The sequence below is a fragment of the Peromyscus maniculatus genome, chromosome 9, assembly GCF_049852395.1.
Source record: "Peromyscus maniculatus bairdii isolate BWxNUB_F1_BW_parent chromosome 9, HU_Pman_BW_mat_3.1, whole genome shotgun sequence".
Lineage (NCBI taxonomy): Eukaryota > Metazoa > Chordata > Mammalia > Rodentia > Cricetidae > Peromyscus > Peromyscus maniculatus.
The window spans coordinates 45043436-45069594 of record NC_134860.1 but is presented as its reverse complement, the minus strand read 5'-3'; the positions used below and the strand labels follow the sequence as shown (position 1 = coordinate 45069594).

The following is a 26159-nucleotide window of genomic DNA, read 5'->3' as shown; positions in this document are numbered from 1 at the left end:
AACCAGGTCTTCCAGATGAGAAGTCAGGGCTCATAACTGCAGAGCCATCTCTAGCTCCCAAGAAGCTACCTTTTAAAACTACCTTAAACCATCTTTAAGCAACACTAGCCTAAATAACTTTTACATGAGGCTTAAAAAGACAATACAAACACAATAACTTAAATTTTCCGATGCCTTATTTCTGTGTGCATGCATTCATGTGTGAATGTATGTTTGTCATGATGCACATGTAGACAGAGGACAACCTTGGGTGTCCACCACCTTGAACAGCCTCTTGTGCCTCCCTGCTGCTGTGTGCCCCAGGGTAGCTGGCCCACAAGTTTCCAGGAATCCTCCTGCATCTCAGGTTTGAAGAGATTACCCAGCATGCATTACCACCCTGGCTTTATAGGTCCTAGGGATTCACATTCAGATCGTCCTCATGCTCTGGGGTGTTAAGATCTTTACTCCACCCCTCCCCCGATCTTCTCACTCCCTTAGCTTCCTTACAGCTTCTCCAAAGTCAAGACTTCAGCAGGGTTAGAAACCTGGATATTCTAAGATTCTATCGCACCATTTCTAGGACCTGCAAGTAGGATTCAGGCAAATCTCAACCAGGAAGTAGCCAGTGTAGTGTACAATGTCAGTTTTCACAACTTAGGGTGGCACACTCCCCCCCAACTCTGAGCAACTTATGTGTAAGTACTTTTTTCCACCACAAACCAGTATCAGAAAAAATGGCTTAATCTGCTCACTTAAGAGAACACACAGAACAGCTGGAGAGAGAGAGCGCGCGCGAGCGCTTAGTGATGAAGAATGTCTGCTGCTCTTCCAGAGAACCCACATCAGGCAGCTCACAAACACTTGTAGTTCAGGGATCTGATGCTCCTTCTGGCTTCCACAAGCATACATCCAGAGACACACACACACATACACATAAAATAAATGTAAAAACCACAGAAATAAACTTCACAGGATGGTGTACATAGTTAGATTCTATTGTGTGTCATATTTGAACAAATATGGTCATGTTAAGATTCACTCTTGCTTTAGACATCCACTAAAGCAGAGAGGTGAACAGTTAAAAGTATTAGTATGGTGGTTAAAAAGGACCAGCCAGGCCAAGAAACTTAGCATGTATTTGTAGAGCAATGTCATTTTAAAATGAGAAAGCCAATCAACCAACTGGGCCTACCTCAGGATTGTCTTACATTTCTATTTCACTATTTCTTAGCTCTATTTTATTTAGGTGGGCACTTTCAGGCCTACAGAATATCAGAAACAACCCTAAAGGGTAAAAGGCTGCAATCTTTTCCAAAATTCTCATTCTTAGCCCACTCACACTATCGTAAGCTGTAAGGCTGGCTAACTCCCATGACTCAACCTCATTAGGCTTAAAGTGACCCTCACCACATGTGACAGAGCAAAAGGCATCGGGGTGGTGGCCACAGGGGTGGAGAGGTGGCTCCCTGACTTCAGGGAGAGATAACCTGGTTACAGTGGCCTAGCCTTGGGGGAGGTCCTCACTACAGGTATCGGCATCTTTTGCTGAAGATGTTTAGGGAGCAAGGCTCTTTCCAGGCAGACTGGTGGAATTCCTTAGAGAATGCAGGCATTGCAGGGCCTTGTTTTCTTTAGGACTATAAACAGAATGTTAACTGAGCTCTGGACTTTTTAGGGAAGCCTAGAATTGGGCCCCAGGAATAAAATACATGGAGAAACTGTGAAATCATGAAAACACATTTCTTAAGAAGGCTTTCAGATATTACACACAAAACCAAACAACTTTACCTTAAAAATATCAAGTATCACATCTGTAACCTACTTCTAATTATAATTACTTCTTTAAGCAACTTTGTCTTTGCAAATACAGCAGCAGGTGATTAAACCTAGAATCTTCCATTTCTTACAGTTCATAGTACAAACATGTATGTCTCAAACCACACCACAGGCAGCTTAAGTGAAAATGCCTAGACTGTAAAATACATCAAATTTACCATTATTCAGTAAGTGGAAAATCACAATCTCAAGAAAAGCATCACAAAAAACCTTGATAGAGCATACAAGTCAAATCTACTCAATGGCAACATGCCAGTGTCTGTTAATGAGTGACGGGCTGTGCAAAACATTTGCACAGGAAAAACATCCTCTTACTTTGCACTCTTGAATAGTTGCACTGATCAGCACTACAATCTTGAAAGATATTCTTTTGCTTCTATTGTTGTTTCTTTGAGACAGGAGATCTGTCTATGCTCCCTGAATGCTGGGATTAAAGGTGTGCACTACTACCACCTGGCTCTTGAAAGATATTCATATATGTATGAATACACAGAGAGAGAAAGAGAGAGAGAGAGAGAGAGAGAGAGAGAGAGAGAGAGAGAGAGAGAGAGAGAGAGAGAGAGAGAGAGAGGGAAGGAGGGAGGGAGGGAGGGAGGGAGGGAGGGAGGGAGGGAGGGAAGGGAAGGGGGAGAGGGAGAGGGAGAGGGAGAGGGAGAGGGAGAGGGAGAGAGAGTGTGTTTAACAAGCAAGGGACATGCCTTTAATCTCAGCATTTGGGAGGCAGAGACAGGAAGACTTTTTTGAGTCACTCATCTACATTAAAGAGCTCCAGGCTAGCCAGAGTTATATAGTGAGACCCATGTCAAATAAGAAAATAAGTATCAAATCCAATGCCATTTAAAATGCCCCAAGACCAATCTGTTACCTTGAGAGTTATTATTCACCACTTTTTATTTAGGTGGCAGGTAATGGTGTGGCTAACTCTTTAGCACAGATGTGCACATTGGATGGACTCAGTCCGCAGATGGGTTCTGCAGCTACAAGTGTGCATGGATTCTCAGTCCCATCACCATTACTCATTTTTGTTTGACTTGGCAGAATTCTGCAAACAGTGTAACATTTGCTCCCCTAGGATCAGGCTTCTCTGAGGGCACGCACTGCTCTCAGCAGCTCCGTCAGGAAAGCTTGCACTTCTTTAAACATGGCTTGTGCTTAGACTTTACTTTCCAGAGCTTCCAATGCTGGCATTTCACAAAGCTAGCTCTAAATCAGAGGCAGAGGAACACATGGCACTAGTAGTTTAGAAATGTAGACAACTACCCCAAGTTTCAAAAGCTGTGTGTGTGTGTGTGTGTGTGTATCTGGAAAGTGTTAGCTTGTGAGGTGCATCATGACTGTTTTCTAAAACGTTCTGTTGTCTGCCCTGTTACACTCTGAGAGTAAGATGAACAAAGGGAGAGTTCTTGGAAAATAATACACTGTAAAACCCCAGATTTCAACGTCAGAAGCACTATTCTTGCACACACCTCAATGTTTTTGCTATATTTATTTAAAAATTTTTGTCAGCCTGTGTCAACAAATTTTGTAATTTGGACCAAACACTTATTGACAAGCTGTCTTTTTAAGAGACCAGTCCTACTCCAGCATGGCTTATTCTGAAGAGAGCATTATTCTTTTCTTAGGTTAAAACACAAACAAAAATAGAAAGCCCTTTCTTTCTGGATTCTTTTCCTCATTTGGCTACCTTTTATTTTTTATTTTATTTTTGCTTTTCTTGATTGTATCTTGAATCCAGAAATACTCTACCCTGACAGCAACAGGAGAAATGTTCTAAACAAAACAAAAATAGAAAATTCTGCCATACCTTTGATTTCCACTTACATTAAATAACAGTAATAAATTTATTAAGTCCCAATTATCAGTTGGAAAGTCCAAAGCACAGGGTTTAAATGGAAGTACTGTCCACAGCACAACATGCAGGATGGATCATTAGATTCTACTAACTACCCTCCCCCCAAACACCAACAACAAAACAGCGGCTGATGAACTTGGCAGCTAATTATTGGCTTAAAATTACATAGGTAGGCAGGGCAGTGACGGTATGTTCCAGGGTCCAGATGCCCAGACTGGCAGGGCGCCCCCGGGAGGAGAATCAGCAATCTTTTTGTGGCTGCTAAGCTTAATTCAATCATTATATCCAGTTCTGCCAAAATAACAAAATGTTCCTTTTAAAACTGCATTACATCCTAAGAATGGGTTTCTTGCTCTGCTAGAGTACTAGAAAAATGTTGGCACCAAATGCACTTAAAAGTTTTAAGGCTTAAGTTAATGCAGGAGGTATCTTTGGTGAATCACTGTCTGAACGCACCTGGTAGTAAGATCAGTGGCATTTTGGGGTCACCAGTCACTGCCATGGCACCCCTGGCACACACAGCACAAACAAGCTCAAGGATCATGCTTTGCTGTGTCAAGCCCAAGACTGTAAAATCTCACCCAAAGCTGGACAAACCTCACACCTAGAGTAGCAGTGAGAAGAGGAGGGCAGCTCCAAGTTCCAAAGTAGTGGAGCACACCGAAATGCTGAAGGCCACACCCATGGTTGACTTGGGCCATGACTTTCTCCCCATAACACGGTCTTAAACCTACCAGGAGGCAAATCCAGCATCCCTTTTTTCTATTTCTTTTAGAGACAGGATTTTTCTGTGTAGTCCTGGCTGTGCCGGAACTCACTTTGTAGATCAGGCTGGTTTCAAACTCAGAAACCCACCTGCCTCTGGCTCCCGAGTACTCCAATCTTCTTTAATCCCTTAAGTTGGAGTGGGAAAGGGTCTGTCATACAGGCCTTGTTGCTACTGGGAGAGCACAGCAGACTGCCTTCTGGACTCATAGCAGGTCCAGAAATGTCCTTTGGAAAAGCAAGTTGTGCAGTCATGCACACTGATCGATCTAGATGGTTTAGTGTCTGCAGGAGCCACTTGTCAGCCTCTGCTTCCTACTGGTCTACTGAGAGGTCTGACCGTGGCTTTGTCAACTAGTTTCACTTCGTTGTCCTGTATACTACGGCCAAGCAACATGTATTAACTACATGTGTAATTCTGGAACAACTCAAATGGGTTGTGGTTCAGTCATTAGGAGAATGTCATTTGGAATTCAGAACATTTTTTTTCCATTAAAAAATGTCATAAATGATGTTTATTTAGTCCAGCCAGTAACTTAACTTATAAGGAAATGGACCACCTTTTGTAAATGCTTTGAAGAAAAAAATGATTTGCGAATTCCAAATTAGATTGTCAAGGACATCCCTATGTTGGAGCTGTCTGCTAGTGAGAGGAAAGTTCCCAGCTCCAGCTGCTGGCTCACACAGCTGGATGGACATGAGGCCCTGCAGCAGTGACTGCCCAGCCCAGCCGCCTCACTCATCTCCTCTTCCTACCTTCCTGAGGTTGGACAGTCTGACTCCTGTATTAAACCTTGTTCAAGTGCATGTGGCACCAACCTTTTTCTAGAACTCTGTCAGAGCAAGAAACCTGTCCTTAGATCATAATGCAATTTTGATAGGAACATTATCTTATTTTGGCAGAACTGGGAATAATGTTGAATTAAACTTAGCAAACACATACACAATACATTTATGTAGCTAAAATATAACAAGAGGTCCTGGTTTGTGTAGGCAGAGGACCTCAAAATGTTGAGGAGTCATGTTTCAATTAAGTGATTGTTTTCAGTTATATGGGAGTGCGGGATGATTATAAAAAAAAAATACTTGAATTACTTTGCCAATTAAGTTACAGAGTCTAACAATAATCCATGTCACTTTAGATTGAGGGTACAGCTATATTTTAAACAAGTATTATCAAAAGCTATTTGATATACACAGCCACATTAACCACACTTGATTTGCTTTTACATTTTTATCTGATTGTACCCATGTGCTGTTCTACATATCCAAACACATGAAGCAGGAACTCTCTGAGGTACAAAAGTTGTTCTTTCAGGAACGTCCTTCACCAACAGTGAAACCAGCCACTTGTGTATAAGCCTTCATGTGCATGTACATGTACTTCAAAAAGCAAGGCGCCATCTCTTCATCCACTCTCAACTTAATGGTACTGCAACAGAAAAAAAGGAAAAAAAGTCAATTTCTAGAATGGTGTATGGGTGTCTATGTGAACACGACAGCCAGCAGAAAAAAAAACAACCGTTGGAACAGTACAAGAATGCAGTCATGTGAGATTTCTGAGTGCTCATGAGAAAACTCCAAGAAATTAAGACAAGTCTTGTGACCTCAGTTTCTTCAAGAACATAAAATTGATCTTGGATTGTTTTTGTCTCTTTCCCAGATGCATCGGACAGGAGTGAGTTTACTTCAGATTATTCATCACAGCTGGCTATTGTTATTCATTTATATGCTTCTATGGAGAAACGTTTTTGCTGCGTTCAGCTTGCCCATCACATGTAGTTTGCACTTGTGACTGGACACTTTGCTCACGTGAATACTCTTGACCCTCAAAATATAAAATGTCAGAGGCGCTAAATAAATAGTGGCTATTGCATGAGACTTTAGTCCACCTCATTTATGGGCTCCATTCTCCCAGGTACCACCCCTCTAGAACAGTGACAAGTGGCACGCAGAACAGGGACCTGAAGTCCCTACAAGATTAGAGTGGGGATGCTCACACAAGGAGGTGAGAATTACAGGACAGAAACCAGGGAAGGCTTTGCCTGATGTCGACCTTATGCATCATTTTTTAAAGAGAGGAGGGGCACAAGTATTAAAATCAGATATTAGACTGCTTGCAAGTATTCCTGGTTTCCAGAAGAAGGAACTTTAGGTGAAGGAGTATAGGACAGAGTCCAAAAGAATACTGAATAAGGCATAGAAACAAGAGGAAAGATCCCCATCCAAATTTGGTCACTTGGGCATTAATTCAGACTGTTATTAAAATGGTTAAGGAAGACAAGGAGAATATTAATCATAAGGTAGAGATGGATAGTTCCTTGAATGAATATAAACTGGATGATCAAATCTTAAAATTGGTAACAGGGGCAAAAAAGTAGATTTCTCCCACCCCCCTGTTCAGGCAAAACTGAAAGCAAAAACCATGGCATCCATCACTATGCCGGCGATGACCCCCCTCAGCTCCCTTACTGGAACTTCCTTTAGATCGGTTTCCTCCACTGCCTGAAGATGATCCAGAAGCATGGGGTGAGGAATCTGATAATCAATCTAATCTCATACTCCCCCCATTTCCTGACAGGGATTTAGGAGAGGCTATGAAAATGCCAAGTTTACAACCTAGGCAAGCTAGGACACAGCAGGGAAACGGAATTCATCCATCAATTCCCCAGCCTCATGAGCTGCATTTGGTATTTGCAGTGTAATTTCAGCAAAATCAAAATGTTTATCAGGGATCAGACATGGATATAAAGATTTTAAAGAGGCTTGTACTTCTTATGGACCTTACTGCTCCATTTTGCTATGAATATCTTTTTGGTTAGAGCATTATTGCACAAGGATGCTTTATGATTTTCATGCAATTGTTATGTTATGAAATGGTTCTAAGCCCTTCCCAATTTCTTCAAAGGCAAATATGGCTTACAGATGAAGCCCATGAAAAAGTCTGGCATCTAGGACTGAGGGGTGATCTGGAAAATGTCTCCTATGATATGCTGATAGGGACGGGACCAACACATTAGGGACATAACTCTGGCTGCTTGGATGAAAATTGGTAGGGGATCTGACTCTGGGTCTAGTTACACACACACACACACACACACACACACACACACACACACACACATACACACACAATCATATAAGGTCCCTCCGAGCCTTATGTTGATTTCAAAGGGAGACTCAATCATGTCATTGAGAAACAAGTAAAAGGGGAACAAGTTCAAGCATTATCATTAAACAGCTGACTTTTGATAATGCCAGTGAAGATCACCAATGAATAATTGGACTTCATGGAGAGACAGGAAATGTTATGGACTTTCTCAAGTCCTGAGAAATGTGGGGACTTACAAACTTAGAGCAAAATTAGCTGCTTTTGAAACCCATGCCCTTGAAACAGACCTCAGCAAAATGTGTCAATTGTGGCTGACCTGGCCACTTAACAAAGGAACACTCAGAATCTAGGAATTCCTGGCTTATGCCCTGAACACAATAAAGGAAAACACTGAGCTAAGGAATGGTGGTCTAAATTTGATAAGGACAGAAATACACTTCCTAGTAACAATGACAATACCAGTCAACAAGGAGATTAGAGGATTCAAGTAAAAAAGCAGTAATATTTGTGCCAGCTTCAGATTGTAATCAATCTATTTCTTCGGTATAAACTACTACTCAAGGAAGAGCTGCTATTGCGATTCCTCGCCCTAAAGATATTCCCATTTCCCACGTATACAGACGGCCAGCCAAACCAGTGGAAACTCATGAACTGTGGACCAATAGCTGTGGAGTCCCCACAGGACTGGACTAGACCTTCTGGATAGGTGAGACAGTTGTTTAGCTTGAACTATTTAGGGGGCCCCCAGGCAGTGGGATTGGGATCCGTCCCTGGTGCATGAGCTGGCTTTTTGGAGCCCAGTGCCTATGGTGGGACACCTTGCACAGCCTTGTTGCAAGGGGGAGGGGTCTGGACCTGCCTCAACTGAATGTACCAGGTTCCGCTGACTCCCCATGTGAGACATTGCCTTGGAGGAGGTGGAAATGGGGGGTGGGTTGGGGAGAAAGGCTGGGTAGTGGGCAGAGACGGGGATCTGTGGCTGGTATGTAAAATGAATAGAAAATTTAATAAAAATGGAAAAAAATCCCATTTCCCTTCTTCAGTGTCCTTTTAAGTTACTTATAGAATATTGGGGACCTATACTGAAAGTTGCAGTTTATTCATGAAAGGAATAATAGTTCATAGAAGAGTCATTGATGAGAACTATATACGGGAAATTGCAGTCATGATCATAGTGCCCAATGACCTGCAAATTAATGCAGGAGAAAACAATTGTATAAGTGCCATTTCACAGAAAAATGTGCTTCGAGAGGAAGAATTTGGCAGTACAGATAAAACTGAAGTTTTAAGCACTTTATGATAAACCATTATTGGACTTAAAAATAACAGGAAAACCTTTCACAGGATTGATTCTGGAGCTGACTACTGCCTGTATTATAACATAGAATGGCCTCCAAATGGCCTGTTATGGAGGTAAATTAAACCCTCCTAGAGTTGAGAACTATGAGCTCTAACAAGATTAAACAAAGTGGTACAACATTAAAATGTAAGTACAGAAAATATAATAGTAGCCCTACAGCTTTGTTACTGATGCTCCCATTCATCCTTGGGGGAAGAGACTTTTTACAAACTAATGAGATCTCTATTCCACCTCTACTGCTACCTATTCATAGGAGCAATGGCTAATGAAAAGATCAGGACAGCAACAAGGAAAAGGACCAGGCAAAGAGTTGCAGGGAATTATTAAACCTACCTTCCCACAAGGGCAAAATCATGAACACAGATTGGGTTTTCCACAGGGGTCATTGAACGAAATACCACCTCTAAAAATGACATGGAAATCCAGCAAGCCTGTCTGGACACCTCAATGGACCCTTACTAAAGATGTGGTACCTGCACATCTGCATTGACACAGAACTCTAAATTTCTCTGGGCTGTACCTTAGTCTTCAGAGAATGCTTCTGCAGTATGCTCTTCTCTTACACAAACTTTTGCTGTTATGGGAGTGCCTACTAAACAATGGACCAGACTACAGTAGGAAAAAAACTTAACTTCTAGAAGGAATGAGTATTAATCATATTACAGGCAATCTTTTAAATCCTCAAGGCCAAGGCATAATTGAAAGAACATAAAACCAATTACTAAACAATAAACAGGAGCACCAAAGGGTATTCTTGTACTTTATTTACTGTTAATTTTTTTAAAATTGCCTCAAGGCGGTATGTTTAGAAGAGCTCAAAAACATTTCTCTATAGAACATTCTCAACTGCCTTTAGATGGGCCTGTGTGGCTTAAATAATTCGAGAATTGGAAGCCTGGGTGGCTGGAGAAAAAAAAATCAGGATTGGATATGAGTCTGTCATTGCAGAAAGATCCATGAAAACATTGTGAATTCCTCTTTGGCTCCTCCAGCCCTGGGCCATCAGAGATGATGGTGGAGGGCCTCCAGCTAAAGGGCAAAAGATACCGAGCAATACACCAGAAGTCAAATGTGCCCACCCGGGGCCAAGATAAAGTCCTAAGCACCATGGGAGAGGTTATTTTACAACACACAGAGTTCCAGGTCACCCGAGAATCCCTTTCAGGCGATGCAAGCTGCTTTGACCTGGGTATCTGCAGTGAGTGCCTCTGAGCACAGGTATTGGTTTTATGTTTCTCATTCTCCTCTGCTTCAACTTGTAGATGAACAGATCCAGCTCCTGTTATCTTTACTAATGACCCGTGTTTGTGCCTGGACCACATCTGAATACAGTACTGCATTTAATTTTCCTAGAGATTTAAATCACTTTCTATCTGCATAGGGCATTATAACATTTATGTTCCTATTAAAATTCTATAAGATACCATAACTACTAATTATACGGGTCTCTTTTTGTGATTAATATATCGTAACCAATAGTACTGGACATAGTCTAGATCTCTATTCTTCATGGCAGAATATTACACACAATGTTTTTCACTGTTTTAATATTATTATAGTTATAATTTGTTTGCTTATAGCATACTCATGCATCAAACAACAATTAGATTTAGCTACAACATCTCAAAATTATAGCACCCTGGATATCTTGAATTTAAAAAAACCATAAAGGGGGAGACAGCAAAGCATGGTGCAAGACTGGAGTCTTATGAGAGATTTCTGAGTGCTTGTGAGAAAACTCCAAGAACTGAGACAAGTCTTGTGGCCTCAATGTCTTAAAAGACACAGAACTGTTTGGAATATGCTTTCATACCCCTCCCAGGCGTAGTGGATAGGAGTGAATTGACTTCAGCTGTTGTTAATCATATGCCTCTATGTAAAAACATGTTTTTGCTGCGTTCAGCTCACCTACCACATGTGGCTGTCTGCCAGATGCAGACTGCCCATCATGTGTGGCTTCCCCCGCCACATGCAGCGGTCACAAGTAACAATCTGCAGGAGGCAAGACAGCTCAGTTCAACAGGATTCAGTAGCTGGTTCAAACTTTGGGAGTCTGAACCTGAGTAGTTTATTTTAGGCATATTTAAGTACAGTGCAATTTAGTGAAAAGTCTCCTGGTGGTAAGCAACTCAGTCCCGTGTGTATAATGACGCTTAAGACAGGAGTACATAGAAACACTTCGTGAAGTACATATGACATCTTACATAAAGATGAATCTTACAGATTGACAAGTTCACGGTAAGTGTCTGGGGGAGGAAACAGTGTGGCCTTGACCACACATATCGTGCAAAGGTCACCAGGCTATTAACCACATCTCCTCCCAGTCTTCTGGGCGGAAAACAGGTTATACATCTTCTCCTTAGAAGAGACAACCCTGTGTGTTTAACATTCCTGGTTCCCCTAGTGCTTCCACATCTCCTCCTCCTTTTTAATTTTTAAATAAAAATTGCGGTCAAGGTTAAATGCACTGTTTGCATGGCCAGTTTAGTATAGGCAAGCATAACAAAATTATAAGAATAGCCAACAGAGGACCAAAGAAAGGGGAACGCTATCTTAACCATGACAGCCATTCAAAGGTCACCTGTGAGATTATCTCTATGCAAATCATTAATTTTATCAATGACAGTATGAGAAAAATCTGATACATCAAAGCAACACATCCCAGAAAATTATTGACAACTATGACTATATCTGAGCAACAATAATCCATGGTAGCTCTGTTTTGTAAAACTGTGGTTCTCAATTCACCCATCTCTGACAAATTTCTGCTCACATATTTGTTGTAATATCAGTAGCTTTACTAATCAGACAGGCCATCTTTGAGACCTCTCCTTGTATTACAGTAATGACTTCTGGAACTGGTAATATAAACGCTCTAGTGGCTCTCACTACCACAGGATGCAATAGAAGCAAAGAATCATCACAATTTTCAGGAAGAGCTCTCTATTCTAGTATCGACTGCAAAGATCTACTGAACACAATGGATGTAATATGGCCTCTCCCACATAAACCTTTAAAACCTGCAGGAAGGTCATTACAAGCAGCATTTGCATTGTTAAAAAAAGTGTCCATCGAAAAGGCAGTTGTTTACCAAAGAGTATGATTAGATGTGATATTGCAATAATGAGGGATAGAAGTACATTTAAAGCAGAAACAATGTATAAAAACCAAAAACAAACAAAAACCCACCACTGACAGGATTGTCACGGGGAGCCCTATGAATATGGGCATCGGTAGATTCTATTTTGTCCCCTGTTATTTGTGAATAATGCATGAGTAACTTCTATGTCATATAAATTTCTGTTTAAGAGCCCAGGATAGACGGGTCTCCTCTGTACAAAAAGATTGGTCTTGTTGAATGATAAGCACCCAATCAAGCTGGGTTATTTTCTAAGCCATTGGCAACAGATAGCACTATTCTAGGTACAATAATATCAACTCTAGTAAGCAATACATCAGAAATTCCTTTTTTAAATTTTCATACAACTATAATTTCCACTCTCAGAGCTTTCGAAAGAGTACTTAGTTATGCTAAAATCTGTATTATTCCATTTGGACTGATCTCCTTGATTAGTCCAACCAATATATCCATTCATGTGACTAAATATTTGTATACCATCTTTTGTTCAGACAACTGGTCCCAAAGAATTAAACAATCCTTAGCATGGCAAAACAACATCATACTGTTTATTACAGGTATACCTTTACCTCCCTCAACAAAAGTCATTTGGGATCTGAAGGGTCATGCTGAGAATTAACATGTAATATAGCCATTAAACATAACAGCATCATTTTGGGGTCAGTTGTACTGTGTCCTTGTTCTTTCCCCAAGGTCTCAGCTTGTTGAGTTAAATTCTTGATGTCTCCCCAAGTTATTGGCTTACAATTCTTCCTCTTGGGATTCCGCTTCTTGATAGCTTTCTTGTCTACCTTGAGAACTTTCATTTGTCCATTGGACTCTGGGCTGCTCTCCTGGTCAGATACATCAGAATGGGAGCCACCTGGAACTTCACTCACTTTCTAGAAAAACACAAGCATAACCTCGCCCTGATGTTAGGTGAACACTGGGCCCTTCCACTCATTAGCCTCTAGAGCTTTCCATTTAACCTATACTTTAGGCTGTGTCTCTTTTACGGCAAAATGCTTTTGGGCAGCAGAAGAAATATTATCCTTTAAAGTGAAACAATTTAAAGTCAGTAGAGCTACATGCAGCACACTGTGTGGGGATTTAGGTGAGTGTCTATACCCCCTTTTTACTTTTAAAATTTGCCATTTAAGTACTGGTGGTATTGTTCCACAACAGCTTGACCCTGTGGATTATAAGGGATTCTAGTAACATTATTAATATTCCATAAATTCCAAAATTCTTTAAAGTATTTGCTGGTATAAGCAGGACCATTATCAGTTTTTAGTTGCCTTAGGAGTCCTAGAGAGGAAAATGTATATAATAAATGAACAATGGCGTCCAAGGTTGTTTCACCTCTGTGAGCAGAAGCAACAATCATATTAGAAAAAGTTTCAACATATTTTAAACATCCAAATTCTGAGAGAAGAGTATATCTGTTTGTCAAATGGCATTCGATTTCAACGCTCAGGAATTAATTCCTTTAGCAGATAGCAGTGGGGTGAAAGAATTTAACAAGGACAGGTTCTGATGATCTGCCGAGCTTGGTCACGAGGCAGAGGATTACACCTGCAAAGATTCTGTATTTTGATGAAGTTCATGAGCGTTCTGAGTGACCTGAAAAGAATTAGGGATGAGGAGGCAGCCAGTACATTAGCTTGGGCACCAGTAGCTGTTACTGGACCTGGTAAATCGGAATGAGCATGGATACAAGTTATAACACAAGGTTGAGTGCGTTGTCATAGAGACGGCTGAAGGGAGAGAAACAACGGTGAAGTAACGTTAGGAGCGGGCATGGGGTTAAGTCTTGTAGTTTCTAACAAGAACAGTTTGAGCACAACATGCACAATCAGTAAAAATAGTCAATGGCTGAGAAACATCTCAGCATGGCCCTTGGCCACTCAGATAGCGCAAAGGTCACCAGGCTATTAACCACGTCTGCTCCCAGTCTTCTGGGCAGAAAACAGGTTATATGTCTCTCCTGTTGAAGAGACAACCCAGTGTGTTTAACATTCCTGGTTCCCCTAGTGCTTATCTGTGAGCACAACGACCTCTGTGCCTCCCACATATAATCAGTGTATGTAGTTATTAACTTTATGGTGGTGTAAAATAAACTTACTATATAATAAATGCAGACATCAAGAATGCTGTGGCATACTTTGCAAGAAAAAAATTGAGGGCGGGGCAGGGAGAGAACATAGCAAGAAATTGTACTAATGAAATTCCGGAAGAAACTACTAAAAATGTTTGTCTTCAGAGCTGAGATGGTTATTAATTACTCAATGTAGAAATGTGCTTACTTATCTGGTGGTTTAGGAGTTAACCGATTGCTTTCTAAGGATAGTGGCTGTAGTGCCAGGTTCAAATATACCAGGGAGGGGGCCAGGCGGTGGTGGCGCATGCCTTTAATCCCAGTGTTCAGGAGACAGAGGCAGGAAAATCTGTGACTTCAAGGCCAGCCTGGTCTACAGTGAGTTCCAGGACAGCCAAGGCTACACAGAAACTCTGTCTCAAAAAAACCCCCAAACAAACACAAAAAAACCAAAACCAACCAACCAACCAACCCACCCAACAAACAAAACAAAAAACCCAGGGAGAACTGTATGACATGGGCAATACCTATTATATACTCAGTGACCCATGTTCTCTCCATCAACCCAGACAAGCGTTTTCTCAAGCTGCTCTTTGATGTGATGCAGTAAAAGGACACCAAGAATTGTAAAACAGCCGCTCTGCCCCACAACACAGCCCAAGACATGCGTCTTAGTCATCTAAGGGTCCTGAGGAGCATACTGCTCATCATAGTCCAATGTCTTTAGGGATCTCTGAGATCTTCCCTTGCTATTTTTAATAGCAGGAGTACTTCTGCTCTTTGAAATGCTGCACCTGAACCCCAAGTGCTTACATTTATTCAGTGTATAGATTCACAACCATGTAAGTATTAGAAGTTCTCTAATCTCCCACCTAGAACAATCTTCCAGTGTGTGGTGGTATTGTGTTCCCCAAAATATTGTGCACCCTAAATAAACTTATCTGGGGTCAGAGACAGAAGAGCCACTAGATACAAAGGCTAGAAAATGGTGGCACTCACACCTTTAATCCTAGCATTTCAGAGACAGAAATCCCTCTGGATCTCTGTGAGTTCAAGGCCACATTGGAAACAGCTAGGCATGGTGACTCACGCCTTTAATCTCAGAAAGCGAGCCTTTAATCCCAGGGAGTGGTGGTAGAAAGCAGAAAGGTATATAAGGTGTGAGGACCAGAAACTAGAAACATTTGGCTGGTTAAGCTTTTACTGATTAAGCTTCAGGCTTTCAAGCAGCAGTTCAGCTGAGAGCCATTGGGATGAGGACACAGAAGCTTCCAGTCTGAGGAAACAAGACCAAGCTGAGAAGTTGGCCAGGTGAGGTTAGCTGTGGTTTGTTCTGGTTCTCTGATCTTCTAGTTCACCCCAATACCTGGCTCAGGTTTGATTTTCTTAATAAAAACTTTAAAGATTCATGCTACACAACTGTGTCAATGTGACTCTGACTGCATTGTCAATAACAAGCGCAACACTTACATGGGGGCCACCAGGCATTGGTGGAGCACCAGAAGGTCCTGAAGGCACTTGGTAAGGATTATTCGGAACAGGATGGGGTCCTGGTGTGGGATATGATCCTGCAGGGCCAGGATATGGTGCTGGTGGTCCCCAGGCTCCCGGTGGCACAGTGCCCCATGGAACAGGCGGTGCTCCTGACACTGGAGGAGGAGGAGTGGGATATGGCCCTGGAGATCGATATGGCATATTAGGATGCTGCCCCCCAATTCCTGGTGCCCAAGGTCCAGAAGACATGGATCCCCATGGACCTAAAGTACCAGCTGGATCTGTGGGTGCACCATATGGCCTAGGTAGCTCCGGAAGGGGCATATTTGGCGTAGCATATGGCCCTGTGGGGCCAGGGCCTGGCACAGTAGGGGCTGGATAAGGACCACTAGGTGGGGGACATGATGGTCCAGAAGGAGGAAAGGGTGCTGGGGGTCCTGGCGGTAGTCCGGTTGGAGGCATGGAGGGATACATTCCTGTTGGTGTTGGTCCGAAAGGCACAGTGGAGGGTGCTGCAGCACTTGGTGGGAGTCCAGATGGCACGGCAGGTGGAGCACTTGGGTTATTCCAAGGGTTGGAGCCTGGCCAGCCTTGAGGAGCCTGGCCAGCTTTTGTATTGCTCACAGCAGACGTTTTGGCAGAGGATGGTTCAGGCAGTGCATCTGCCAACTGGAATACAAAATAGATATGTCTTATCTGTCTTATCCACGGCAAGTCCCAGCAAAAGTCAAAGCAAACATGGCGATAATCCCATACAAACTATACACAATCCCCGGGGATACAAGCCCCAGTGGCACCTTCAAAGACTAAATCACTCATCTTAAAAAAAGCACTTGAGATGTTATCTTGAGCATTAACTTCACAGTGCAAATTCTCCAAAGCTCAATTTTTCTAAATACAGCTAGTTCTACTGTGTTTCATTTCTGAGCACTGTAAATAGAGTGCAGTATGGTAAATAAGACAGGATACGATCTCTACACTCGACTCTCAACCTTTACTTTTTCAGTTTCAAGAACATTTTTGTGGTTAAGTTCAGCATTAAATGAGGCAATTTACATAATGTTGTAAATACAGTTTAAAGAAAAATACATTATTTTTAAGACAAGGTTTCATGTAGCCCAAGTGGACCCTCAACAAAACAACTTATTTTTATGTATGTGTGCATGCTGGTTGGTTTGTTTTGCCACCTTGACACATGCTGGGGCCACCTCAGAAAAGTCAACTCCAATTGAGAAAATGCTTTTCTAAGACTGGCCTGTAGGCAAACCTGTGAGGCATTTTCTTGATTAATGCCCACCGTGGGGAGTACCATGCCTGGGAAGGTGGTCTTGGGAAATATAACAAAGGAAGCTGAGTGTGACTCCAAAGAGCAAGCCAGTGTTCCTTCATGGCTTATGTTCTAGTTCCTGCCTTGAGTTCCTGCCCTGGCCTCCCTTCATGACGGACTATGAGCTCTAAGATGAGGGCAAGCTTCTTCTTCCAAGTTGCTTTCTGTCATGCTCTTTATCATAGCAACATGAAAGCAAACTCATGCCTTCATGAGTTTATACAAATAACACACATGCCTGGAGCTGGCAGAGGCCAAAGGATATTGGACCCCTGGAACTGGAGTTAATATGACACACACTTATACACATAAATAAAAGTAAATCTGAAAAAAAAAATCATATGCCTAAAGTCTAAGCATGTATCTTTTTAAGTTACAAAGCCATAGATGCCTTATAGTTAGGACCACGTGGTTTATTTTGTTTGAAGTTGTCCACTATTTATAAGGAGACAGGGTCTCACTGAATAGGCCAAGATTGCTTGGAACTCACAAACTTCCTGTCCCAATCTCTACAGAGCTGACATTACAAGTGTATAACCTCCTTCCCTGGCAGTATCATGTTCTCCTTAAAAGAAAAAAGAAAAGAAAACAAAACAAAACAATAAAACTTAGCAAGGTTCAACTTACCGAAAATTCATCTGACATTTTCCTAAAAAAAAAAAAAAAGAAAATTTCAAAATTAGTATTTGTATTTTATACATTTTAAAAAGAATTTTTTTTGTGTATACATTTTACTTACATGGAATCTTTCTCATTTATGTTTTCTTTTATATAGGAAATTTTTTCTATTAAAATTGAGATGACCATACCAACTTCATTCTTGTCAGAACTGCATATCATCTACCAGTGGGCTCTCACTGTCCAGGCTAATCTCAAACTCCTGGGTTCAAGCAATCCTGCATCGCCAAGAGATCCTTGGTAGAAACTCCTTGAATCTCTCACATGATCAAGTGTAGACTTTACAGCTCAGCTTGAACCACAATTTACGGTACATTTTTATTTATTTTTTTTGACAGCAAGGTGAGGTATATTTTATCTTATACTCCCAGGTCACAGTCCATCACTGAGGGAAATCAGGCAGGATCCAAGTGTTATGAACTGAAGGAGAGGCCATGGACAAATGCTGTTTACTGACTTGCTCAGCTTCTTAAACATTTTATTTTTGAGATTATAATTAATCTCCCCCTTCCTTCCTCCAAGCCCTCCCATATACCTCTTCTTGCTCTTTTAAAAACCAATTACTGTTACATGTATGTGTGTATACACATATATATTCCTAAACGCAAGCTGTTCTGTCTGTATAATGCTGCTTGTCATGCTGACTGTGGCAGCAAAGGTTCTGTTGAGCACCAGCGTAGCAAGCACACACTCATCTCTCCTCAAGTCTAACTAGGTATAATCAAGAAAAAGCACCAGAAGTGGAACAGAGTCAAACACGCAAGCTTACCTAAATCCACCCAGCACAACCTATGCAAATTTATGCTGTATCCTTTAAACTTCAAACAAACAAACAGATGGAACCTCTGGATATTACCAAAGCTTTATAACCTGCTTTAAGTCACGGCAGATTAACAATCTTTTTAAACCCAAATCCCAATTATATTCACTTCCTGTGATTCCTCTGCCATCACTGAATGGACAACTTGCATTACTGTATTAGACAGGGAATCCAGGGCAAGTGTTCATGCCGGACAATCTATATTTATATATTTATTTTTGAGACAGGATCTTCTGTATATCAGTCTGGCCTTGAACTATAACAGAAAACGACCTCGAATTTCCGATCCTCCTGCCATGATGTCTGGTTTACGTGGTGTCCCACCCTGTACCAATTTTCAAGTTGAAGTATAATCAACACTGGATAAAGTGCAAAGTTAAGTGTTCACCTTAAGCTTGGCCCACTACAAACAAGATACACGTCCATTCCTTTCTGGTCACTGACCCCTGCTGTCACTTTTAGCCCTGAATTTGCTTGTCCTTGACTGTATCACTAGAATAAAACAGGTACTTTTTCCCTTGTCATTAATACTTAGTGATACATCATTCCACCAAACCATTTTGTTAGATGGCAAGAAAGCTGTTACGTGAGATAAACTTTCTGCAAAGGCCCTTTTAACTCTCTTAATGGTATTTATTAATCTGTCTCTGCTTGGGTTTTTGTTATGTAAATGAACCCATTTATTAGAGGCTAGGCGGTCTCAAATGGTAGCACTTCTGGTCTCTCAGTCCCTCCAGTTTTCTGGAGACTTCACTGTGACCTCAGAAGTAGTGTTGCAGGTTCAGGACCCGCTAGCCACTGTTTTCATGCTGGGATCAAGAAAAACGGACCTTGGCGGTTCCTGTTACTGGAGTTGTATCCATGCCAGTGGATGTCCACACACTCCAGAAGAGAATTTGACATTGCTGCTGCTGCTGTTGCTGTTATAGCAATGGTGGCCACCGCTGCTACTGTTTCTGGAATTACCATCTCATAATTGCTTACTACAGCTAGCACAGTGGAGACCCTGGCAACAAAAGTAGCTACCACAGTTAGTTAATCTTCCATTCTCTTGGGCATGATAAATTTAATTCAGTAGTTATATACATCTCGATTGGCTTTGAAAATTATAAATTTATAAACTCAAGTTCCAGTTGCTTTTGGGATACTATCTTACAAGGACTCCAGCATACAGTATGGCTCGTTAAGGAAGGGAATGGCTCAGTTGCCTTTAGCCTACTGGCTATGGGTGAGAAAGGACCTTTGTTGGTCTTTTCTGTATCGAACACACAGATTGCAAGCCCAGTGCCACTTTGAGATCTTTGGCAGCAATTAACCATGCAGCTCACACACAACTGAGCTGGTATTGAGTATTCAGAGACGGGTATTGCCTGGGGGGCACTCACCAACCTAAGACAGAGTACCTGTGTGGCCTGAGCAGGCGTCTCCATTACAGGTAAGGTGACCTGCTGACATCCCACGCAACCCAAGTCAGAAGCTCATTTTTTAATAAAAGGGGGACCTGCAGGGCCCTGGCCCCCGTTTTGGGTAACTGTTGCCTTGCTTATGGACCTTGACCTTTATATCCTCCCTATGCTAATTCCCTGCCAGGTTCCACCCTCCTGAATGCTTAAGGGAAGTTCCTTGTCTGTGTATTCTGAATAATGGGCATTAACAGCTTAGATGCAAGATTGTAAAACATCAGTAGCAAACTTCTGCCCTCCAGGGTCCTCCCATTGTGCTGTAAGCCTGTATTTAAGACCTCCTACCCCCTTCAAGAAATGACATTCGACATTTAAAATTAAAAAAAATATATATATATATATATATATATATATATATATATATATAAAATTGAATGGATACTGCGAATGTAATCTATGAATACCACAAATGGGATTAACATAATGAGTGTAAGTAATGAATATCATGAGTGTAATTTAAAAAAAAATAAAAATAAAAATAATTAAAAAAAAGAGGATAAACCTTTGGAATGGATTTATTCACACCACAAGGGCCATAAAATACTAACTGCTTACCTTACTCTTCTTGCTCAATTAGTAAATCAGGGTAGGATCCGATGTCAACAATTACATGGATTCTGATCCTTGCTGTATTACTAACAATCAGCTTTAAAGAGTGTTATAGAACTCTATGGATTTTCAGATTTCATTTGCATATTATTATGGAAGGATATGAAATCATTATCTAGCTAGTAAGCTATGGGATTTTCTCATGTGAACTGAATTTGTGATTATGAAAATTGTCCAACCATCTCCCACCCCATAGGCAGATACTTATTCTATTGATGGCCCAACAGGTGAAAATGGTTGTTTTGATTCATCTATTTTGGTTACTTCCTAAGTCCTTAAATATTGTTTCAGTTTCTTCTTATGTTGTAGGATACTTTTCATCAACAGAAACTGCTTGAATTTTGTCTTCACATTGTTATGCTTGCATTACTACAGGAACTACAACTTCTGGTCAATACCCATATATATCCATTGTTTATTTCATACTCCTGCAGTATGAAATTCTAACCTCCCTGGTCTTACTGCAAAAGGAAATAAACAAGCTGATGCATTAACCTGCCCAATTTTTACTTCTCCAGAAGAAAAGGAGGGGTGTGCATCTGTCATCGCACATGGAGTCACTGAAAGATCATGCATTCCTCTTTGCCTCCTCCAGCCCCGGGCCATCAATTCAATGGCAGTGGAGGGTTAGGAGACCGAGAAAGTCACCAGAAAGATACCAAACCTCCAGCTAAAGGACAAAAGGAGGTATCAACCATATTACCAGAAGTCAGGTCTGCCAACCTGGGGCCGAGTTAACAACCTGTGCACCAAGGGAGAAGTTTCTTCACTAATGACTCTGTATTTATGAATGGACTTTGAGACTATAATAGACTCATTCATCCATCTGAAGAAGGGACTGTGTTTAACTTTTCCTAGGGATTTAAATCACTTTCTATTTGCTTAGGACATTATAACACTTGTTTTCTATTAAAAGGCAAATATGGGCTTACATTCTACAAGATACCAGAGTCATAAGTCTCTTTTCAAGCTATTCTCTATCAATAAAATGTAACCAATAGTACTGGACAGTTTGGATTCCTGTTCATGGTGGCAGAGTATTACACACAATGATTTCATTGTTCTAATATTATCATACTTTGTTTGCTTATAGGATATCATACATCAAATGACTATTAGATTTATCTACAATGTCTCAAAACAAAACCACTCTGGGTATCTTGCATTTAAAAGAATCAAAAGGGGGAAGATGTCAGAACACGGTGTAAGAATGGAGTCATGTGAGGAGATTTCTGAGTGCTTCTGAGAAAACTCCAAGAAACCAAGACAAGAGTCTTGTGACCTCAGCTCCTTCAAAACAACAGAATTGTTCTTGGGATATGCTTTTGTGCCCCTCCCAGATGGATGGGATAGGAGTGCATTCACTTCAGATTATTCATTACAACCGGCTATTGTTACTTGTTTGTGCCTCTATGAAAACACATTTTATCTTTTCTCAATACAGCTTTCCCTGATGATTATACATTTTACTCATGTGACTCCTCTTAACCCTCCAGTGTGTAAACTGTCTGATGCTCTGAATAAAGTGGATTATTGCATGAGGCTTCAGTCCACCTCACTTACTGGCCCTATTCCCATTCTCCCAGATCCCACCATTCTAGAGAGGTAAACAGTACGATGCTGGAGCTTCCTTGCAGAAGGTCACAACACCTAGGTTTTCTCAAAAACTATATCAAACACCCAACTGTACTGATGCCAATGAAGTGGTTGTAAATTTTAGCATATAAAAAAAGAAGTTTAGAACCTGGCAGCGGTGGTGTACACCTATAATCCCAGCACTTGGGAGGCAGAAGCAGGCAGATCTTTGAGTTCGAGACCAGCCTGGTCTACAGAGAGAGTTGCAGGACAGCCAGGGCGAAAAATCAAACCAAATAAATAAAAAACAAAACAAAAAGCCAAAAAAATAAGTTTAGAACCAGGAGTATTTTTAGGTTGGGTGAGATGGGGCACCCCATCTTCTGGAGGCTATGGCATTGAGGCGGGAGGGCTGGGAACTTGTGGCTAGCCTGTGCCACATATACATCTTAGGCTCAAACTCAAAAAAGACACTTTCTTCTTTTTGCACAACTGAAAGCTTTTACTTCCCAAACTCTCCATTACTATTCCAAACACCGGCTCTCCTCCAAGAACAAGGTATGGGCAGACAGTGCTGTTTGCTTTCCTTGCTTCCCAGTTTCCTCCCTGTCAGATAGGGTCTCATTGTTCCCAGGCTGAAAAAGACTTATTTCCTTAGGAATAAAAGTAAAAAAATATAGTGTAAATATCTTTCGCCAGTCACTGGAAGAGGAAAAATACAATACACCAGTAATTTCTATGGTCTTTCAGGCAATCATCCCATCCAAAGTTTAAGAAAGCTAAAATCTGGGGGCTGGAGAGTTGGCTCAGAGGTTGAGAGCACTGATTGATCTTCCAGAGGTCCTGAGTTCAATTCCCAGCACCCACATGGTAGCTCACAACCATCTGTAATAAGATCTGGTGCCCTCTTCTGGCCTGCAGTCATACATGCTGTATACATAATAAATAAATCTTTAAAAAAAAAAAAGAAAAAAAAAAAGAAAGCTAAAATCCTTGGCAAGAGCGGGGAGAACAAGGGAATCCGTGGCTGATATGTAAAATTAAATTAAATTAAAAAACAAAATTAAAAAAGAAAGCTAAAATCCATTGAATTATTAGTGACAACTGGCAAGCAATACTTCAGAAGGCCACCAACTCTACACTTAATCCTTTTTGACAAAAGCAGGTTTCTTAACATCTGTAAAAGCTGCAATTCCTAGATAACTTCATCGACCAAGAATCTAAACAGACAGACACACATACACACAGATATATAAATTCAGAGAAACCAAGGAAAATCAGGACTTTTGTGATTTTAGTGTGTTAATATTCTGATCCCGCCCCTTGGGGCCAACCCCGTGCCCTGAAGCAGAAGCCCCTTCTTAAGGAAAAACTCCGCCTTGCTCTCTCTCCCTCCACCCCTAACCCCTCCTTTCTTTCCTATCCTCTCTTCATCTCTATTATAATAAACATTTCCGAGCAATGTAGCATCTGGGTTGTGCATGTCACCCGCTGTCCCACCACCATGGCCCCATGGTGTAGATCACCGACCGGCTAGCCCGCCGCTGCATCTGCCCAGTATGCCAGCATGTTTCCCTGAATGCGTGGGGTCCCCGAGTAATAATTCATAACAGTGAGAACAACAGTATGTTATACCGAACACAGATTCTGAATTAGAATCTATGTTAGCTTTTAGTCCTGGCTAATTTATCAGATTATATTCAATTTTACAACTGAGTAAGTAAAAAAGCACGGGACATTCTTGAACATTTAAAAATTCCTAGTATCATTTATAAATTATTCATATTTATTGGAACCCAAGTGTGACACACTGCTGGACTTTAGGGGCAATTAGTGGCATGGCATAGACATTCTTGGTGTCTCTGCAGTCTAGAACTAAGGGAGTATTAGTTAAAGAGAGGCTCCAGGGTAAGAACAGTTTGTATAAATCTGGGAGGGAGAACGGACAGTCTGTGGAAAGCAGCCATAGTTCAGACTGGTTGGAACACTGAAAGAAAGCAAGTTCTAGCAGAGATCTCTAGACAAGGATCCAAATCCTTTAACTTTCTAGCTTATTTGAGTCCTCTTCTGTTTCTGGACATACTCAGAACAGGCCAGTAATGCTACACGGGAACTAAACAGAACCCCATCTGACCAAGTAACTAAACCAGTGCTTGGAAAATAGATAAGCAACAATCCAATTCTCCTTCTTGCTATTTTTAAGTTACAAATATATATATGGGTTTGTTCCCGTCAATGCAGGAGGCTAGAAGTGCAGAGCTCCCTGAAGCTGGAGCTACAAGCAGCTGTGAGCGGCCTCCTGTAAATGCTGGGAACAGAGCTCCAGTGTTCTCCAAAGCAGTGCATGCTTTTAACCTGAGCCACCCATCTCTCTCCAGTCCTCAGCCCCAGCTTCCCCTTTTTCTCATTTAGACACAGTGCACAAAGGTAATGGAGTAGACTGCCTGTCTGGCCTCTGGTCAAATCCAGTTAGCCGAGTCTCATGAACGAGTCAATGGTTATTTCCCAGAGATTTGCTGAGGCTTACAAAAATCTGTAAACAAATCTCTTAAATCACTGCCTAGCACAGAGCAAAAACTCAACAAACGTTAACTTTTACAGCTGCTACAATATGACCACAAACCTTTGTCTATTTTCAAACCAGAAAGCTTAGAAAATGCAACCTCCTATCCGAAGTATGGCACAAAACTTATTTGGTGCCAAAAGGTGACCTGACTGTATTTATCCATTTTATTTCCCATTCACCCCCAGCTATGAGCATTTACGACTGCAGTATTTTTTTTTTTCCCTTTCTCTGAAGTTTTGAGGACTGACTTTAAGGCCTCACTGGAGGCCTGGCCCACGCTCAATTACTTGAACTACCAGCCCAGCCTGTACAAATTATTAATACCGGGTTAACGGGCCCCCGAGTCTAGGGGTGTTACCGCTCCTCTGAAATAACAGTCTTTATAAATTACAAAATCTGAAGGTTGCTGAATTCCTAAGCATCCTGGCCTCGAGACTCAACCTCAGTTAAGAGAAGGAAGATGGACATCGTGATTCCTTCTGCAATCAAAAAGCACATTGCAACTTTGGCAACTGCATTAAAAAGTTTGTGAAGCACATTAGTTTTACAGAGTGGTTCCTACACACCACGAATAGGAAAACTACTGTCCCTAGGCAAGGAGCACCACGAAACAAAGACGTTCGAAGACGACCCGGGTAGTGAGGGTTTGGCTTCAGACACAGGCCTTTACCACACCGGGGGGGGGGGACGACACGTGTGTATACCCGCAGCAGGCTGTAATGGATCTGGGGTGGGGTCTGGTTTGATTCAACACTAGGATTAGTGAAATGCATTACTTTCGGTTTTCCAGGCAGAGAGGAAAACGGTTCAAGCGCTGGTTGATCTGCGCCTAAATCTTACAAATGGAGAACGTTGCCCAGCCCTCGGCACATTCTGTCCCGGGGAGTCATTTCACCAGCGGGTGATTACCAACAGCCGGGGCCTTGGCGCACAGACCCGCCTGGAGAGGAGGATTCGGGTCTCCTGCACTGCCGGTTTGTATCAGCCATCAGCGGCAGGGACACCGGTGGCGGGGCATGGCGCAAGGGGAGCCAGACAAGATGCTCTCCAAGGCTCAGCGAACAAAGGGAATCCGGGATCAACCGGAGCGAACCGGCCCCCGGCGGATCCCGCCGGCGGGAGTGTGGGGGAGGGTCGCCCGCTCCCGCCCCACCACCCCACGAGTCTGGCGTGACGTGGTCGCCCGGGGATCCGAGCGGCGCTACATCAGAACCCGTCGGTCGCCCGCTCCCGGGAGGAGCCTCCGAGGCGCCCGGCCGACGAAGGTTCCAGAACCGCCCGGCCCCCGGGGACCCCCGCGTCCTCGCGCCGTCCCCCGCCGTCCCCGCGCCCCCTGCCCGCCCCTCCGCGGGCGCCAATGCAGACTCACCCGGCAGGATCCGAGCCCTAGGCGCGGCGCAGCGGCGGCGGCGGCGAGGAGTCCGGAGAAACGAGCAATGGAGAACCGGCCCGAGGCCTGACGGACCAAGGCGGCAGCGACACGGCTCCTCCTGGCACCGGAAAG

The 26159-nt window shown here is 42.2% G+C and overlaps 1 protein-coding gene across 3 annotated transcripts; it reads right to left on the bottom strand.

Annotated features, from left to right (window-relative positions):
- Positions 1–3287: 3287 nt before the first annotated feature.
- Mapk1ip1l (mitogen-activated protein kinase 1 interacting protein 1 like) lies at positions 3288–26159 on the bottom strand. 3 transcript variants are annotated; one of them, XM_076544851.1, is made up of 5 exons: positions 26025–26159; positions 17572–17593; positions 16090–16286; positions 15594–15631; positions 3288–5867 (listed from the first exon to the last, which is right to left on the bottom strand). In XM_076544851.1, exons 2-5 carry the CDS (start codon positions 17587–17589, stop codon positions 5854–5856), a joined length of 267 nt encoding a protein of 88 aa, XP_076400966.1. In that variant the 5' UTR covers positions 17590–17593; positions 26025–26159; the 3' UTR covers positions 3288–5853. The 3 variants fall into 3 exon arrangements, with proteins under 3 accessions (XP_076400966.1, XP_006987566.1, XP_042140662.1); XM_006987504.4 differs by having other exon boundaries at positions 15594–16286; XM_042284728.2 differs by lacking the exon at positions 26025–26159 and adding an exon at positions 25432–25568 and having other exon boundaries at positions 15594–16286.